Source organism: Mustelus asterias, chromosome 4 (genome assembly GCF_964213995.1).
Source record: "Mustelus asterias chromosome 4, sMusAst1.hap1.1, whole genome shotgun sequence".
NCBI classification, from domain to species: domain Eukaryota; kingdom Metazoa; phylum Chordata; class Chondrichthyes; order Carcharhiniformes; family Triakidae; genus Mustelus; species Mustelus asterias.
The window spans coordinates 33,800,421-33,818,154 of record NC_135804.1 but is presented as its reverse complement, the minus strand read 5'-3'; the positions used below and the strand labels follow the sequence as shown (position 1 = coordinate 33,818,154).

At 47.4% G+C, this 17,734-nt stretch overlaps 1 protein-coding gene and 1 pseudogene across 1 annotated transcript in view; both read right to left on the bottom strand.

Moving 5' to 3' along the window:
• Positions 1-11,910, bottom strand: part of LOC144493096 (protein C19orf12 homolog) — a 28,898-nt gene extending 16,988 nt beyond the window's left edge. Inside the window, exons 1-2 of the mRNA XM_078211998.1 lie at positions 11,809-11,910; positions 4,553-4,720 (exon numbers count right to left, since the gene is read on the bottom strand). Coding sequence (XP_078068124.1) covers positions 4,553-4,712 — 160 coding nt within the window. The 5' untranslated portion in view covers positions 4,713-4,720; positions 11,809-11,910. The remainder of the gene's footprint in view (positions 1-4,552; positions 4,721-11,808) is intronic.
• Positions 11,911-17,330: 5,420 nt separating this feature from the next.
• LOC144493239 (U2 spliceosomal RNA) lies at positions 17,331-17,504 on the bottom strand (annotated as a pseudogene).
• Between the last annotated feature and the right edge of the window lie 230 nt (positions 17,505-17,734).

Here is a 17,734-nt window from a genome sequence, read left to right as displayed (position 1 = left end):
CTAACTAAGGCTGCAACATGACTTGCCAATTTTTAAACTCAATGCCCCAGCCAATGAAGGTAAGCATGCCATATGCCTTCTTGACTACCTACAGAGAAGGTTTACCAGGATGTTGCCTGGTATGGAGGGTCTTAGCTATGAGGAGAGATTGGGTAAACTGGGGTTGTTCTCCCTGGAAAGACGGAGGATGAGGGGCGACCTAATAGAGGTGTATAAAATTATGAAGGGCATAGATAGGGTGAGGTGAACAGTGGGAAGCTTTTTCCCAGTTCGGAGGTGACGAACACAAGGGGTCACGGGTTCAAGGTGAGGGGGGCAAGGTTCAACACAGATGTCAGGGGGACGTATTTTACACAGAGGGTGGTGGGGGCCTGGAATGCACTGCCAAGCAAGGTGATTGAGGTGGACACGCTGGGATCGTTTAAGACTTATCTAGATAGCCACATGAACAGACTGGGAATAGAGGGATACAAAAGAATGGTCTAGTGGGCACATGAGCAGCGCAGGCTTGGAGGGCCGAAGGGCCTGTTCCTGTGCTGTATTGTTCTTTGTTCTCCACCTGCATTGCCACTTTCAGTGACCTGTGTACCTGTACACCCAGATCCCTTTGCCTATCAATACCCTTAAGGGTTCTGCCATTTACTGTATATTTCCTATCTGTATTAGATACTGCATTATCTCACATTTATCCGGATTAAACTCCATCTGCCATCTCTCCGCCCAAGCCTCCAACTGATCTATATCCTGCTGTATCCTCTGATGGTCCTCATCGCCATCCGCAAATCCACCAACCTTTGTGTCGTCCGCAAACTTACTAACCAGTTACATTTTCCTCCAAATCATTTATATATATTACAAACAGCAAAGGTCCCAGCACTAATCCCTGAGGAACGCCACTTGTCACAGCCCTCCATTCAGAAACGCACACTTCCACTGCTACTCTCTGTCTTCTTTGACCGAGCAGTTTTGTATCCACGTAGCCAGCTCACCTCTGACCCCATGCGACTTCACCTTCTGCACCAGTCTGCCATGAGGGACCTTGTCACAGGCCTTACTGAAATCCATGTAGACAACATCCACTGCCCTACCCTCATCAATCATCTTCGTCACTTCCTCGAAAAACTCGATCACGTTCATGAGACACGATCTCCCCTTCACAAAACCATGTTGCCTCTCACTAATACGTCCACTTACTTCCAAGTGGGAATAAATCTTGTCTCGAGGAATCCTCTCCAATAATTTCCCTACCACTGATGTAAGACCACCGGCCTGTAATTACCTGGATTATTCTTGCTACCATTCTTAAACAAAGGAACAACATTGGCTATTCTCCAATCCTCCGGGACCTCCCCTGTAGCCAGTGAGGATACAAAGATTTCTCTCAAGGCCCCAGCAATTTCCTCCCTTGCCTCTTTCAGTATTCTGGGGTATATTCCATCAGACCCTGGGGACTTGTCTACCTTAATGTTTCTCAAGAACCCCAATACCTCCTCCTTTTTGATCTCAACATGATTCAAACTATCTACACACCATTTCCCAGACTCATCATTCACCAAGTCCTTCTCTTTGGTGAATACTGATGCAAAGTACTCATTTAATACCTTGCCCATTTCCTCTGGCTCCATGCATAGATTCCCTCCCTTGTCCTTGAGTGGGCCAACCCTCTCCCTGGCTACCCTCTTGCTCTTTATATATGTATAAAAAGCCTTGGAATTTTCCTTAATCCTGCTGGCCAATGCTTTTTCGTGCCCCCTTTTAGCCATCCTTACTCCTTGCTCAAGTTTCTTTCTACTTTCCTTGTATTCCACACTTGCTTCATGTTTTCCAAGCCTCCTAGCTTTGACAAATGCTTCCTTTTTCTCTTTGACTAGGCTCACAATATCTCTCGTTATCCAAGGTTCCCAAAACTTGCCGTACTTATCCTTCATCCTTCCAGGAATGTGCCGGTCCTGAATCCCTATAAACATACACTTGAAAGCCTTCCACATGCCAGATGTTGATTTGCCCTCAAACATCTGCTCCCAATTCTTCAGTTCCTGCCTAATATTGTTTAATTAGCCTTCCCCCAATTTAGCACCTTAACTAGAGGACTGCACTTATCTTTATCCATCAGTACCTTAAAGCTTGCTGAATTGTGGTCACTGTTCCCGAACTGCTCCCCGACTGAAACATCGACCACCTGGCCGGGCTCATTCCCCAATACCAGGTCCAGTATGGCCCCTTCCCTAGTTGGACTATCCACAAACTGTTTCAAAAAGCCCTCCTGGATGCTCCCATCTGCCCCATCCACGCCCCGAGCACTGAGTCCCAGTCAATATAGGGGAAGTTAAAATCTCCCACCACAACAGCCCTGTTACTTTTACAACTTGCCAAAATCTGCCTACATATCTGTTCCTCTATCTCCCGCTGACAGTTTGGGCCTGTAGTAAACTCCCAACATTGTGACTACACCCTTCCTATTCCTGAGCTCTACCCATATTGCCTCGCTGTGTGGGCCCTCCGAGGTGCCCTCCCGCAGTACAGCTGTGATATTCTCCTTAACTCCCCCACCCCTTTTACATCCCCCTCTATCCCGCCTGATACATCTGTATCCTGGAATGTTAAGCTGCCAATCCTGTCCTTCCCTTAACCAAGTCCCTGTAATGGCAACAACATCAAAGTTCCTAGTACTAATCCAAGCTCTAGGTTCATCTGCCTTACCTGTTACACTTCTCGCATTGAAACAAATACACTTCAGTCTACCAGACCCTCTTTGATTAGCAACCCCACCCTGCCAGCTGTTTCTGAGTCTTACTGGCCCTACTCTCTGGTTCCCCTTCAGCTAATTCACCTTTGCTTTGTTTCCTACTCCCCTGCCAAACTAGTTTAAATCCTCCCGTGTGACACTAGCAAACCTCCTGGCCAGAATATTCATGCCCTTCTAGTTTAGATGCAACTCGTCCTTGTACAGATCCCAACTGCCCCGGAAGAGACCCCAATGGTCCAGATATCTGAAACCCTCCCTCCTACACCAGCTGTTTAGCATGTGTTAAGCTGTACTGTCTTCCTATTTCTAGCCTCACTAGCACAGGGAGTAATCCTGAGATTACAACCCTAGAGGTCTTGCTTTTTAACTTTCTACCTAACTCCCTAAATTGCTGCTGCAGGACCTCATCACTCTTTCTACCTATGTTGTTAGTACCAATACGTACCATAACATCTGGCTGTTCACCCTCTTCCTTCAGAATGCTTTCTGTCCATTCAGAGACATCCTGGACCCTGACACCAGGGAGGCAACATACCATCCTGGAGTCTCTTTCACATCCACAGAAGCGCCTATCTGCACCTCTAACTATAGAGTCCCCAATAACTATTGCTCTAGTCCTCTTTGTCCCTCCCTGCTTAACAACAGAGCCAGCTGTGGTGCTGAAACATTTCAGCTATTGACATTAAAACTCTGATAACTCTCAGCTGGAACAACTACCAAGCCCATTTTGAGGCCATTTAATTTTTATAATTAAGGACATAAGAACATAAGAAATAGGAGCAGGAGTAGGCCATCTAGCCCATCGAGCCTGCCCCGCCATTCAATAAGATCATGGCTGATCTGAAGTGGATCAGTTCCACTTATCCGCCTGATCCCTATAACCCCTAATTCCCTTACCGATCAGGAATCCATCTATCCGTGATTTAAACATATTCAACGAGGTAGCCTCCACCACTTCAGTGGGCAGAGAATTCCAGAGATTCACCACCCTCTGAGAGAAGAAGTTCCTCCTCAACTCTGTCCTAAACTGACCCCCCCCTTTATTTTGAGGCTGTGCCCTCTAGTTCTAGTTTCCTTTCTACCCTATCCAGCCCTTTCATTATCTTATAGGTCTCTATAAGATCCCCCCTCAGCCTTCTAATTGTTATTGAGGTGCTGACAAGGCCAGATTTATTATTTATCCCTCCTTGCTGTGAATGTGTTAAAAATCAATAATGTAGGTTGAAGCTGATGCTACATTGTACGCTAGGCTGGCAGGGCTGGAGGGTTTATTTCTCTAAGGGAGATTAGTGTACCAGTTCTGTTTTTGCACTCCAGCAGCTTTCTTGGTTATTTTATCTGGTCACAGATTGATTGAATTAAATTATCTAACTTGCCATTGTGGATTACTATCATAATCGCTAAGGCTATTCTAACTAGTAAAAACCAGGTCAAATATCTTTCCAGGTTTCCCAAACAACTTGGTGTCATTTGCTACATCTTTTTGCAAAATGCTTGTCCAGGTTTCAGTCATTAACAAATGTTATGGATAGCAGGGTCTCACCAATAATCCTTAAAATATGTGGTTCACAAGTACCTTTCTTCATTACTTTCTGAACCTTTTGTGATGAAGGTAATAGTCGATAAATTGTCAGTGACATTATCACACAAAATTCCTCTCCACAGTATTGAAAGGCAAGCATTTCCCCATTCATTCCATGGGTTACTGTTTCTGTCAGGATAATTTAAACCAAGAACACTCAGTATCTATTTTATTCTTTAGTCATTTTCAAACTTCTTTCTCTAAAGTCAATACTAAACACTTACCAAAAAATATTCCTATAGGACCACCGATCAAGCCTCCTGCAAATGCCCCTACAGCAGCCACAAGTGCCCCCTTGCCAGAGCATTTCACTGCAACTTGCAAGTTCTCCACCTCTGAAATACGGCACACTAGGCGCATCAGGTCATCATTGAGCACAGGCATCTTGTGAACTAAAGGATTCAGAAATCATATGTCACTGGAGGTTAAATATAACAAAATATATTTTCAACAGACACATTGGAAAAACAATCATTTACAAATATATGTATTTATAATCCCCAATCTGATTGGTTCTGCACTTAGTAAACACAATGGGTGGAATTTTATGAGATTTTGTGTATCGGGTGGACGTGAAACTGAGAGAGTTCCAGATCTGTATTTTGGGCACATTTTCAGGTCCAATCTTATTCACTCAGTCTCTAAAATTTTGGGCGAGTCCATTTCTCACTGCAGGAGGCAGCAGGCGGGGCTTTACACGCCCGAAAACCTGCAGGTCTGATCAGAACCTCAAACTGCGCGTGCGCAGAAAAAAAACGAAAATAAAGCAGCTCCCCTGCCAGATCCCTCCCAGGTCAGATACAGTCTCCCCTGACCCCCACGAACATTGGACCCTCCCAACATTATTGACCCCTTACCCCCATACCCCTGGACCCACTTGTACATGGCCCCCATTACCCCCTGGCTCCGATGGCTGTCTGACACGACACTCTCTCCCTCTCTCTCCAGCTCCCAGACATCATAAAGGCACAATCTACCCCCCACCCCCTCATCAGCACATCTGCAAGTGCCCACTTGGCTTCCCCTCACTTCTAACAAGCAAATTGCTGGAATGCTCTGCCAAACTGCCTGCAGCTGATCTGCCCTAACAAGGGGCAGCTCCATAAAAACCCCAAGGATGGACAGACAAGCAGGCAGTGCAGGAAGAAATGGCACCGAGAAAGGCAGCTCCCAGATTTTCCACATCTGACTTGGCCAGGTTGCTGGAGGTGGTGGAGGCAAGACAGGACACCCTCTTACCCCGAGCAGGACGCCATCCCAGGGGAAGAAATGGAAAAACATCCTGGGAGGCAGTGGCCGCATCTGTGAGTTGGCCAGGAAAACCAGCAAGCAGTGCCGTAAGGAAATAAATGACCTCATCCAAGCAGCAGGGGTGAGAGTTTGACCCCATCGAGCATCTTCCCCTAAATCACCCCCAGATCCCCCCACCCCCAGCATCCTGCATGCTTCCAGTCCCTGACCCCCAAGCACAGCCTTCCTCCCCCGCCGCCAAGAGTATCACAGCGCCTGCTCTCTGAGGGTCACCTCCTGATACCCTGCAGGACTCATGTCATCAGATTTTTCATGGCTCCTTCTGTCCCCACAGGAGAAGAACACCCTTAATCATTGGGAGAGGATGAAGATGGGGTGGTGAGCCTGATATGAATCCTGACCCCCTTTGAGGAGTGGGCGCTGGATCTTGTAGGAAAGGAGGACATTCGGACAATTGGTCCACGCAATGAAGAAATGTCAAGTAAGTTGCCTGCATCCAAGATTCCTTTCCCTCCTTTTGTCCTGTCTTGCAGGAAGAGACCCCAACCCCCGGGGCCATCTGGCATCTCAGCCCTCACTGCTGCTGCCTGACAGCTTGGAAGACTCCTTGGAAGATGCTGATGAAGGGACCTCCATGGGTGGCACCAGTTTGGTGTCAGCTTCCTTCTCGCAAGTCATCATCCCAGAGACTCTCACATTGTTGGGTCCAGTTAGTGGCGAGACTTCTGGGTCACTCTTTGGTGCACACGACACGTCTGCTGATATACATCAAGTGGGGGAGGGAATGTCCAAGGCATCTGGCACGCGGGGGCCTGCCGGAGGCGAGGACTCAGCTGGCCCCAGGCTACATGCTGGGCCTCTGTGATCAGTTATCCCTTCAGCTGCTGGAGATGCAGCAACAGAGCCAGGAAATGCAGGAGGGGGTGACTGCAACACTGCACCGACTGCGAGGCTGTTGGGAGGAGTCCCAAAGCTTTCGGATGGATCAGCTTTTGCCTGTCTTGCGTGTTTCCCAGGCCAACACTGCAAGGGTGGTGTCTGCAGTGGAAAGCCTGGGGCAGGGGATCCTCACCATGAGTGACAGGCTCCAAGCGATGGCCAAGTCACAGCAGGCCACAGCAGAGTCTCAGAGGACCATGGCCCAGTCATAGCAGGCCACAGCGGAGTCCGTGAGGGCCGCGGCTGAGTCACAGCGGGCCACAGCTGAGGGACTCAACGGGCTTCTCAAGACTCTGCGGCCCATGGCTGAGAGGCTTGAGAGCTTGCAGGAGAGCCAGCGGGACAGTGCTGAGACAAAGTGGGCTATGGCAACAGCCTTTGAGAATGTAGCCCAGTCACAGAGGGCAATAGCTGAGGGGCTGCAGAGTGTGGCCCAGTCTTAGAGGGCATTTGCTACGGCCATTGAGAGGTGGCCCCCGACTCAGAGCGCCATCGCAGAGGCCTCAGCCACCATGGCTAGAACACAGGTGGTCCTCCAGGACTGGCAGGGCCAGGTGATGCCGGAGCTTCTGGAGCTCACTGCAGAAGGACCAGCGTCTCATGGAGTGACCCAGGGGCCCACAGGAACCCCATGGGAGGAGGAAGGGTTGCAGCCCATGTCAGGGCTTTCCACGCGGGAGACAGTAGCTGTGGCTACACCTTCTGACTCCCCCCTTCCTGACACCGGGGCATCTCAGGGGCGGTGGGATGAAAAGGGTGTCAAGGAACCATCTCAGACACCTAAAAGCTGGCCAGGGCCCTCAAGGTCCAGGCCCTCCAGAGGATGATCGCCAGGGGCATCACTGACCTCAGGGCGCGGAAGACAGCTGGCCACCTCCACCTCCGATGTACATTCTAGGGAGAGACGGAAATGTAGTGGCAGGCCATGTAAAGTTAGGAAGTTGTAGCGGCACTAAGATGGCACGGGTGAAGGGCAGCACTGGGTAGATAGAATAGTTATGCACTTTAAAGTCTCATGTTCACATGTTTGCATGTTGTTACTTATCGTTAAGACACTTATTGGCACAAATAAATGTCATTTCACCACCCACCTGTGGCTAATTTGTCTCAGATGTGTCTCCAACAGGAACATCCTTACCCCAGAGAGAACCTGCATGTTGATATCAGGGGTAGAAGCCCCCCAGCGCTCTGTCGCTGAGAAAATGAAGGCGCTTAAAGAAATCACTGGCTATGGTGGGTGGCATGCATTGGCAGTGTTGGAGTAAAAGTGAGATGCCGCCAGATGGAATCCCGAAATTAGAAGATACAAGATGGTTACCTGGTACAAAATGGACTCTGTGCAAAGACATTAAAATGTGCTGGCTTAGGCATAGACATTGCACAACGAACTAACCTGTGAGCTTCATCCTGTTATTGTATAAAAAACTACGGAACAGACAAAAATCCAGACCTTGAGGTCCAGATGGTCAGCTTAGCTTAAGATAAAGCGGAACCGAAACAATAAGTTTTGTTAACGGTTGTTTTTGAAGGAATGTGATTGGAGGTCAATTGTTGCTAGGGGGGCATAATTGGCTAATGTGTGTAACTAACCAAGGCTAATGATGTAATAACTGCTCATGTCTGTACTTGTCGACTCTTTGAAATGTATAAAAGAAGCTCAGCTGCCATTTTAAAATTGAGGAGTTGACTGCGAGCACTGCGGAGTGCCAAGCACTTCTCCCAAAGCTTTGTTCAATAAACTGCATGTAGAACAAAGAACAAAGAACGAAGAACAAGCCCTTCGGCCCTCCAAGCCTGCACCGATCATGTGTTCCTAACTAGACCATATGTTTGTATCCCTCTATTCCCAGTCTGTTCATGTGGCTATCTAGATAAGTCTTAAATGATCCTAGTGAGTCTGCCTCAACCACCTTGCTTGGTAGTGCATTCCAGGCCCCCACCACCCTCTGTGTAAAATACGTCCCCCGCATGTCTGTATTGAACCTTGCCCCCCCTTACCTTGAACTTGTGACCCCTTGTGTTTGCCATTTCTGACCTGGGAAAAAGCTTCCAACTGTTCACCCTATCTATGCCCTTCATAATTTTATAAATTTCTATTAGGTCGCCCCTCAACCTCCGTCTTTCCAGGGAGAACAATCCTAGTTTACTGAATCTCTCCTCATAGCTAATACCCTCCATACCAGGCAACATCCTGGTAAACCTTTTCTGCACTCTCTCCAAAGCCTCCACGTCCTTCTGGTAGTGTGGCGACCAGAACTGGACGCAGTATTCCAAATGTGGCCTAACCAACGTTCTATATAACTGCAACATCATATGCCAACTTTTATACTCTATAATCTTTTATCATCTTTAAGTCTGACTCCGAGTGGTGATTTCCCACAACAAATGCTCAAAGAAATCACTGGCTATGGTGGGTGGCATGCATTGGCAGCAACTTACACCATCTGCCATGGCATCCCCAGAACCTTTGAGAGATTTCCTCCCCTACTCCACCCCAAATTCCCCACAGCCCTGCATGGGGGTTTAGTGATCCTTTACCCACTACTCGGACATGGGCCCAGGTGCCAGCGTGCATGCGGAGCTCAGGTAGGAGTCCAGACTACTTTGCACCAGGGCATCATCAGAATGGTGCATAGCGAGTCGTCATCACCCTCCTGCCTTCCACAGAAACTAACTAACACAGAGTACCCAGGCCCACCACTCTGGTGTTACAATGTTGCAGGAGAATATAGAACTCCGGTTTTGGGGGTGGGAGGGGCAGGGGGGAGGGGGTAGAATGGAACCAATGTGTGGCAACACAGGCTCCTTGTGGCCAAACCACATGTGGATCAGGCCCTCCCTCGCATGCCTGACCCTTGCTGCCGCCAGCCCTCCAGCGTCTGGGTGGTGTTGCTCTTCATTGTCGTCCCCCTCCTCTGCCTCCTCCTGCTGGGAAGCTTCCTCGTGCTGGACTGCCTCCTCTCCGGCGGAGCCCGGCTGGTCAGCCTCCACATCCTCCTCCTCCAAAACGTCTCCTCGCTGCTGTGTCAGGTTGTGTAGGGCACAGCACATTGCCACAACGTGTGACGATATCAAGGGGCTATATTGGAAGGCCTCTCCAGAGTGGTCCAGGCATCTGAACCTCATCTTGAGGAGCCCGATGCACCGCTCCACTATTTTACGTGTGGCAACATGGGCCTCATTATAGCGGGCCTCCACCTCAGTCTTAGGCCCCCCGCACAGGCATCATCAGCCATGTCCGAAGCGGGTACCCCATGTCCCCTAGAAGACATCCCTGCACCGTGGGCTTCTCCTCAAAGACCTCCGGAATTTCCGAGCTCCTCAAGATGAAGCTGAGATGCATGCTGCCAGGATGCCTGGCGCAGACGTGCATAATATTCAGCTGATGCTCACACGCCAACTGCACATTTATTGAATGGAAGCCCTGTTCATGAATCTTGCTGGATTCTTGACTGGGGCCTTAAAGGCGACTTGGGTGCAGTCTATAGCCCTCTGCACATTTGGCATCCCCGCGATGGCTGCGGATCCTGCAGCTCGGACTTGCTGCTGGGCCTGGTCCCAGTCAAATTTAATACCCATCCCACCACCCCCCTCCTCCGCCCCCCCCACTCACAGGCAGAGACCCAGAACCTACAGGCAGTGCTGCTTAAAAAGCCCTGAGGCTGCATCACTGTCAGATTTCACAGTTTTTAGAAAATCTCCCCACCTACAACAGTGCTTCCAGCTGTGTGCACTGGGACCATGAGTGATCCCTATGATCCCAGATCAGCACTCTGACCTGGGTCCGTGCTGAAAGTCCGAGGTTGGACCCCGTGAGCAACAAGAGCCCCCCACCCTCTCCCCCCCCCACCCCCCCGCCACACACTCGCAGCACGTGGGGGGCCCCACCAAGACCCCAACCGCAACACAACCGCCACAAAATAGTCCCCTCTAAGTAGCATGGAGCAGTTTGAACGCAAAGACGTACCTCCTTGCTCACCCATACTAATGCAGCGCCAGACTCCGACTTATATAGAGGTATAGAACATAGAACAGTACAGCACAGAACAGGCCCTTTGGCCCACGATGTTGTGCCGAGCTTTATCTGAAACCAAGATCAAGCTATCCCACTCCCTATCATCCTGGTGTGCTCCATGTGCCTATCCAATAACCGCTTAAATGTTCCTAAAGTGTCTGACTCCACTATCACTGCAGGCCCATACTGATCCAGTAGCAGTGAGCGAGGTACTAAAAGCAGCTGGGATGATTGGACGTGAAGGTCTGTTAATGACATTATGATGAATGCAATAATATGTAAATTGACGTCTTGCCCAGTTTGGGCGGCCTCCTGATTGCACCAATTTTCTTACCGTAGTAAAGTGAGAATGGGCGCCAAAACAGGTGCCATTCCAACAATCTTCCCGCATGGGATGGCGGGGCCGGGGGGGGCGGGTTTGTCACCAGTTTGCAGAGAGGTTTCTGGGTGAGATCTGATTCGCGCCAGCGGGAAAGGACCAGAAAGATCACAAACGGATTTACATCTGGCGCAAATCCCATTTTTCAGCTCCCACTTTTCCTGACTTTGCAGAACTTAGGCTGCGTGCACCATGGCTAGAACATTGAACCCTTGTACTTAATATAATAATCCTTATTAATTATTCACACACTGAAAATATTCTGTGATCTTTTATTGTGTTATGATCTTGGTAGAGAACCAATAAAGTTATTATTCTTTTGGAACTCTGAAAACCAAGGGTTTTTAAAAATTCTTTGTTGGGATACAGGCAACGTTGGCAAGGCCAGCATTTGATGCCCACAAGGTTGACTGTTTACAAAAGAATTTTGCTACACAAAAATCAAAGAGCATGAATACTAATAACTACATTCTGTTTTAACTAGTTAGTTAATTTAAATATATTAAAAGTACAATGAACACAGTTATTTGTACTCTAAAGCAAACTCCTTAACTCACATTTCTTTCTACAGCCATTTGACTTATATCCGCCAAAAACCCAAGTCAGATACTCATCCTAATTGGGAAGTTTAATTATTTGGTCTGAGCACTATTTCAAAACTTCATATAAGGCTTAAGATTTTTTGTGCCACCTGAAACTCTTGGTAAGATAGCCCCTTCAAATCCCCTCCAACTACCTCTCGATTGTAAACTCCCAGCTCAACAGAGGCGTCACTAGTGTCAGAAACATAGCCACCTCCGATCAGATCTATAATGTTATTTAACTCTGGAGCCCTTGCATCTAGAAACACTCTCTCTTTCTCTTCTCAGCGTGGCTATCCCTGAAGTCCAACTCACTGTTTGAAGAGTTCTTCAGTTATCAATCCTTCTGGCCAGCACACTGATCTTCAAGTGAATCCTTTTAAATCAGTTGCTCCTTGTATGCAGCTTGTTGCAACACTGCAATGAAACCAAACCGTAAGAACCTACACACCCTAGAATCAATTCCTGGTTGATTAGGATCACATGTCAGTTACAGGAAACATGCTGAATTTTACACGAAGTCTTCCTCCTGAGGAACCTAGTTCTTAAAGTGACCATCACCCTTACAACAAATATCATTTCCACTCCCACCCGCAAATGGAACATCACAATTACCAATTACCAATTTCAATTTCCCTTACAGATATATTTTCTTAAACATGGCAAGAAGTCTCAACACAAGGTTAAAATCCAGCAGGTTTATTTGGAATCATGAGCTTTCGGAGCACTGCTCCTTCATCAGGTGAGTGGTCACTCACCTGATGAAGGAACAGCGCTCCGAAAGCTCGTGATTCCAAATAAACCTGTTGGATTTTAACCCGGTGTTGTGAGACTTCTTATTGCGCCCACCCCAGTCCAACGCCGGCATCTCCACATCATTCTTAAACATGGGCATTAAGGTTAGGGCTGCTATCGATTATAGTTAACTAGTTTAAGCCATGTAACTTTGTGAGCCTGAAAGTGACAATCCTGTGGTTCTAGAGTGGTTGGCAAGAATTTGGAATGTAAATTCACCAGTTACACCTGTCTAAAACACAAGTTAAACTTTGGGGAACAAAGAAATATTGTAAAATGATACCATGTGCCATTAAGTGTAAAATGATAAGTGCCATTAAGTGGACACTAATAAGATTCAGCTATAAATGTTAGGTAAGATTCTCATTCATAGAGATTGTTGGTAGGTGAGTTTTTTGCACTGAGCAGTGTGCAAAGACAATGGTGCATTTGGTGGGATACGGTACTTCAGATGAATTCATGAATTCACTGACCTTCAGTATATGTGTGAGCCTATTAAACATTTTGCAGTTCTACATCCAGGGCTTGACTTCTCACACTTTTCGCCACAGGTATATAATTGTTTTACTTTCTGAGAGTTACTTTGGAGGGTCTCGAAGCCATCTGTGGATACAACACTTCCTCTTCATACCATCTCCAACAGGTGTCCAGTGGAATGTCGAGGACTTTGCAGCACACTCTGTCCAACTTCCTTTCAATTATTCAGTCTTTTGCTATGTGACAATTTCTGGTCTCCACTGCGGTGTACAGCCATAGCCAGGGATGCACACTACGTTATGGTGATGAGCAGACAGAACAAACTTAACAAGCTGCCAGCATCACATTGAACAAGCGCATTGCAAGCCTGTTGTGTGGGCTGTTCGATTTAACCCCCAGAGATTTACCCAGCATTGTTTTCACTACAGGCAACAGCAATCAAACAGAAAGCATGGAAAGAGTATTTATTCCAGTCCATGATTACTGACAATGGGTGGAATTTTCCAATCCCAAGAGCAGTGGCTTTATTGGTGGAAGCAGGGTTGGAGGTGCGGATGTGGGGAACAGTGCAGTCGGAGTTGGAAAATCAGTTTCCCATCAGCACGAAATGGCTGAGGTATTGTGCACACCCGCCCATCATGGTGGGTCACCATTCCAGCCAGAGGCGGGCGTGAAGCCATTTTGCATCCTGTTAATGGCATGTGCATGAAAGCCTGGATGAAAGTCCCGTCTGTCCAATTATCTGCACCGCCAGATGATATCACACTGGTCAGGAAGATGTCTGGGCCAACATGGTAAGGACATGGCGAGAGTCACCTGGAAGAAGGCCTGGGGCAGCTGCAGAGAATATGGAGGTCTCCAGCAACTGTGAACCCTGAAACACCAGGCATGTAGAGTGGGTGGGTCATACATCAACAACATGGATCTTCAAGTTACAAAACTTTTCAGGCAATGACTCTTCTCACTGCACCTGGATGCTGAATGAGATAGTGTGGGGCAGCAATGGTCTGTGAAGGGGGCAGTGGGTGAATTAAACAAGGAGCAGAAGAATGAAAGGGTGGGGCTCGTGTGGATGCTGAGAAGGTTGTGGATGGTAGGGGTAACAGAGAATGCTGCAGGGATGTGGAATGTGTGAGGTGGTTTATGGACACAGTAAGAAGTCTCACAACACCAAGTTAAAATCCAACAGGTTTATTTGGAATCACCATACTGCCCGGGGTTGCAAAATCCTACTAACTGTCCTGGCTTGAGACAATTCACGTCTCTTTAACCTGTGATTATCCCTCCCTCCATGCACACTATTTGTACCTGTAAAGACTCACATTCCAACCATTCTTCACATTCCAATCTGTAATTATCTTGTAATTGTGTCTTGGCCTATAAATGCAGTGTTTGTGAATCTATCTCCACTCACCTGATGAAGGAGCAGCTCTCCAAAAGCTCCTGACTCCAAATAAACCTGTTGGATTTTAACCTGGGGTTGAGAGACTTCTTACTGTGCCCACCCCAGTCCAACGCCGGCATCTCCACATCGTGGTTTATGGAGTGGGAGGGTGGAAAGGTCGCGGTGAAGTGCAAACAGAGGGCAGTGCGCAGGTGTGAATGGGAATCAGAGCTGTGCAAGTGTGAATGGGCATTGGGGGTGTAAACATGTTAACAGGCATGTGTGGGAAGAGGAAACAGGGTTCAGAGGGAAGGGTCTGTGGTATCAACTGATGATCAAGGCGCTTGAAGGAATTGTCAGGAGGAAAAGATGATGAGGGTTATAGGGGGCAGTGGGAGCCAGTAAGGTGAGAGGGTCCTGTGTAAAGGGGCGCTGAGGTTTGCTGGAGGGGATACAGAAGGAGAAGCGAATTCTGGGTTTGGCAAAATGAGAGTGGACAGATCCACCGTCACAGCAATGTACTTCTCAGGAAGATGGTTGTCCTGGATATTCAGCTGTACAGGATGGCGGGTGATGGGGGCAGGTTGGAGGATAACTGCAAAGGTCAAAAGTTACACCTGGAGGGTCAATCATTGTGCTGGGAGTAAATGCAATGCTGACATGTTGGAACAGGTGTTTTTTTTAATTCTAACATGCCAATTCCTAATTGTGCTTGCTAGGCCATTTTAAGAGTTGGCCAGACCAGATTTCCTCCTCTAAAGGAGATTAGTGAACCAGATTTTTACAGCAATTAATGGTCATTGTCAGATTTTTATTTCCATATTTTTTATTGATTTCAAATTTCATCATCTGTTACAGCGGGATTCGAACCAGGCCCCAAGGTATTATGCTGGGTCTCTGGATTACAAATCCAGTGACAATACCACGATGCCATCATCTTCCCAAAGTGTGTGAAGGGCAAAATCTCAGTGTATGGGGAGATCTCTTGCAGTAACTTGCAAAAACTTTGGCAAATACCTTTTCTACCCTGTAAATGCATGATGCTGGGGAACAGAGACCCTATCCTGGGGAGTCCCTCTGATGACGGTGTTGCAGTGGCAGGGAGGGCACACAGACAAACAAACAAACATACAAATTAGGAGGTGTAGGCCACTGGGCCCTTCAAGCCTGATTGTAACTTCAACCCCAAATTCCTGCCTACTCCCCAATAACCTATCACCCTCTTGTTAATCAACAATCTATCTAGTTCTGCCTTAAAAATATTCAAAGACTCTGCTTCCACTGCCTTTTCAGGAAGAGAGTTCCAAAGACTCACAACCTTCTGAGAGAAAAAATCCTGACCAAGTGCAGACTTTTCCCCTAGTCATTGATCCCTCCACCCAGAGGAAATGTTTCTTCCTGACTATTTATGCCCTTCAGTCTCCTCTGCTCCAAGGAAAACCACCCCAGTTAATCCAATTTCTCTTCATAACTAAAATTCTCCAGGCCAGGCAACATCCTGGTAAATGTCCTCCGCACCGAGTCCAATGCTATCACGACCGTCCTATAATGTGGATTCCAGAACTGCACACAATACGCTATTCGTCACCTAACCAATATTTTATATAGTTTCAGCATAACCTCCCTGCTCTTAAACTCATATATATATATTTATGTCAAATGCATTGCTGTCATCTACACAGCTGATCACCTCTTCGAAAAATTCAATCAAATTGGTCAGATATGACCTCCCCTTAATGAAACCATGCAGGCTGTTCTTAAGTAATCCCTGCCGCTCCAAATACAGATTTAGTGACGAGCACTGCTGCCTCACGCTGCCAGGGACCAGGGTTTGATTCCAGCCTTGGATGACAGAGGTAAGGTGAGAGTGACTGCCCTTGACATCAAAGCAGCATTTGACCTAGTGTGGCATCAAAGAGCCCTAGCAAAGTTGGAGTCATTGGGAATAAGGGGGAAACCCCACCCCTTGTTGGAGTCATACCTAGCACAAGGGAAGAAAGCTGTGGTGGCTGGAGATCAAGCATCTCAGCTCCAGGACATCACTGCCTCAGGGCAGTGTCCTAGGCCCAACCATCTTCAGCTGCTTCATCAATGACCTTCCTTTCATCATATGGTCAGACATGGGGATATTTGATGATGTTTGCACAATGTTCAGCACCATTCCCAACTCCTTAGATACTGAAGCTGTTCATGTGAAATGCAGCAAGACCTGAACAATATCCAGGCTTGGGCTGACAAGTAGTAATTCACGCCACACAAGTGCCAGGCAATGACCATCTCCAACAAGACAGAGAATCAAACCACCGGCCTTTGACATTCAATGGCATTACCATCGCTGAAACCCAATTATCAACATCCTGGGAGTTTTGTTGACCAGAAACTGAACTGGACTAACCGTGTAATTACTGTGGCAACCTTCAGCGCACACACCACCCAACTCCCAAAATAGCAATTGGGACTGTATGTAGTTCATGGGATGCTAGTTTTAATATTAAATGGCCTACCACCTGAGAATAGCCGAGTGTTTTATCAGCATTAATCACAGAAATGTTACAGCACGTTTGGCCCATCGTGTCTGCACCAGTTTTCCAAACAAGTATCATGCGTGCCTTTTACCCCATACTCCTGCACATTGTTTCTATTCAAATAATCATCAAATGCCTTCTTGAATGCCTGGATTGAACCTGCCTCCATTATACTTCCAGGCAGAGCACTCCAGATCCAAACTACTCGGGCTGTGTAAAGAAGATTTTTCTTACGTCACCTTTGCTTCTTTTTCAAATCAACTTAAATATATTTCTCGATCCTTTTACGAGCAGGAAATTTCTTCCTAGCTACTCTGCCCAGCCCCCTCTTGATTTTGAACATCTCTAACAAATCTTAGGTTTCTTCTCTCCAAGGTAAACAGCTTCATCCTCTCCAATCTATCCTCATAAGTGAAGTTTCTCATCCCTGGAATCATTCTTGCAAACCTTGAATTCAAATGTCACCATCTGCTATGGGAGGGTTCAAATTTTTTTTTAATACTTTTCCAATTCAATCAAATCAAATCCAATTCAGTCTCAACAAGTTGAGGCATTTCAGATCCAGGCCGACAAGACAGGGCGAGCGACCAAACCACCCTGTCCTGGGCCTGATCTACATGAGCCAAGCTGACTGGAGAAGGGGGAGGTTCCTCCTCCAAGACTTGAGCTCATTTGCATCTTAGCCAAAAGGCCGAGATGCCGCTTTTAAAAATTGCTTCATATGAAACATATGAAGCTTCAGTGTAACCTAATGACCTCAACCAAGTGCGGCCGACCATGGGCTGCCGACCATACTACACTTGATCTTAGCCAAAAGGCCGAGAAGCTATGGGAGGGTTCAAATCCAGGTCTACAGAGCACCACACTGGGTCTCTGGATCACTAGCCCAGTGACACAATGCCATTACACAACCGTCTTCCCATTAAGGTGATGGTGGATCATTCAACCACAACTTGAAGCCATTAGCACCTCATTTGACCACAGCTGGTAAACCACTGCCAGTAAGGCTCTACTATGGTAATTTGTTTTTAAGGTTTACACTAATGCTGTGGGACAGAAG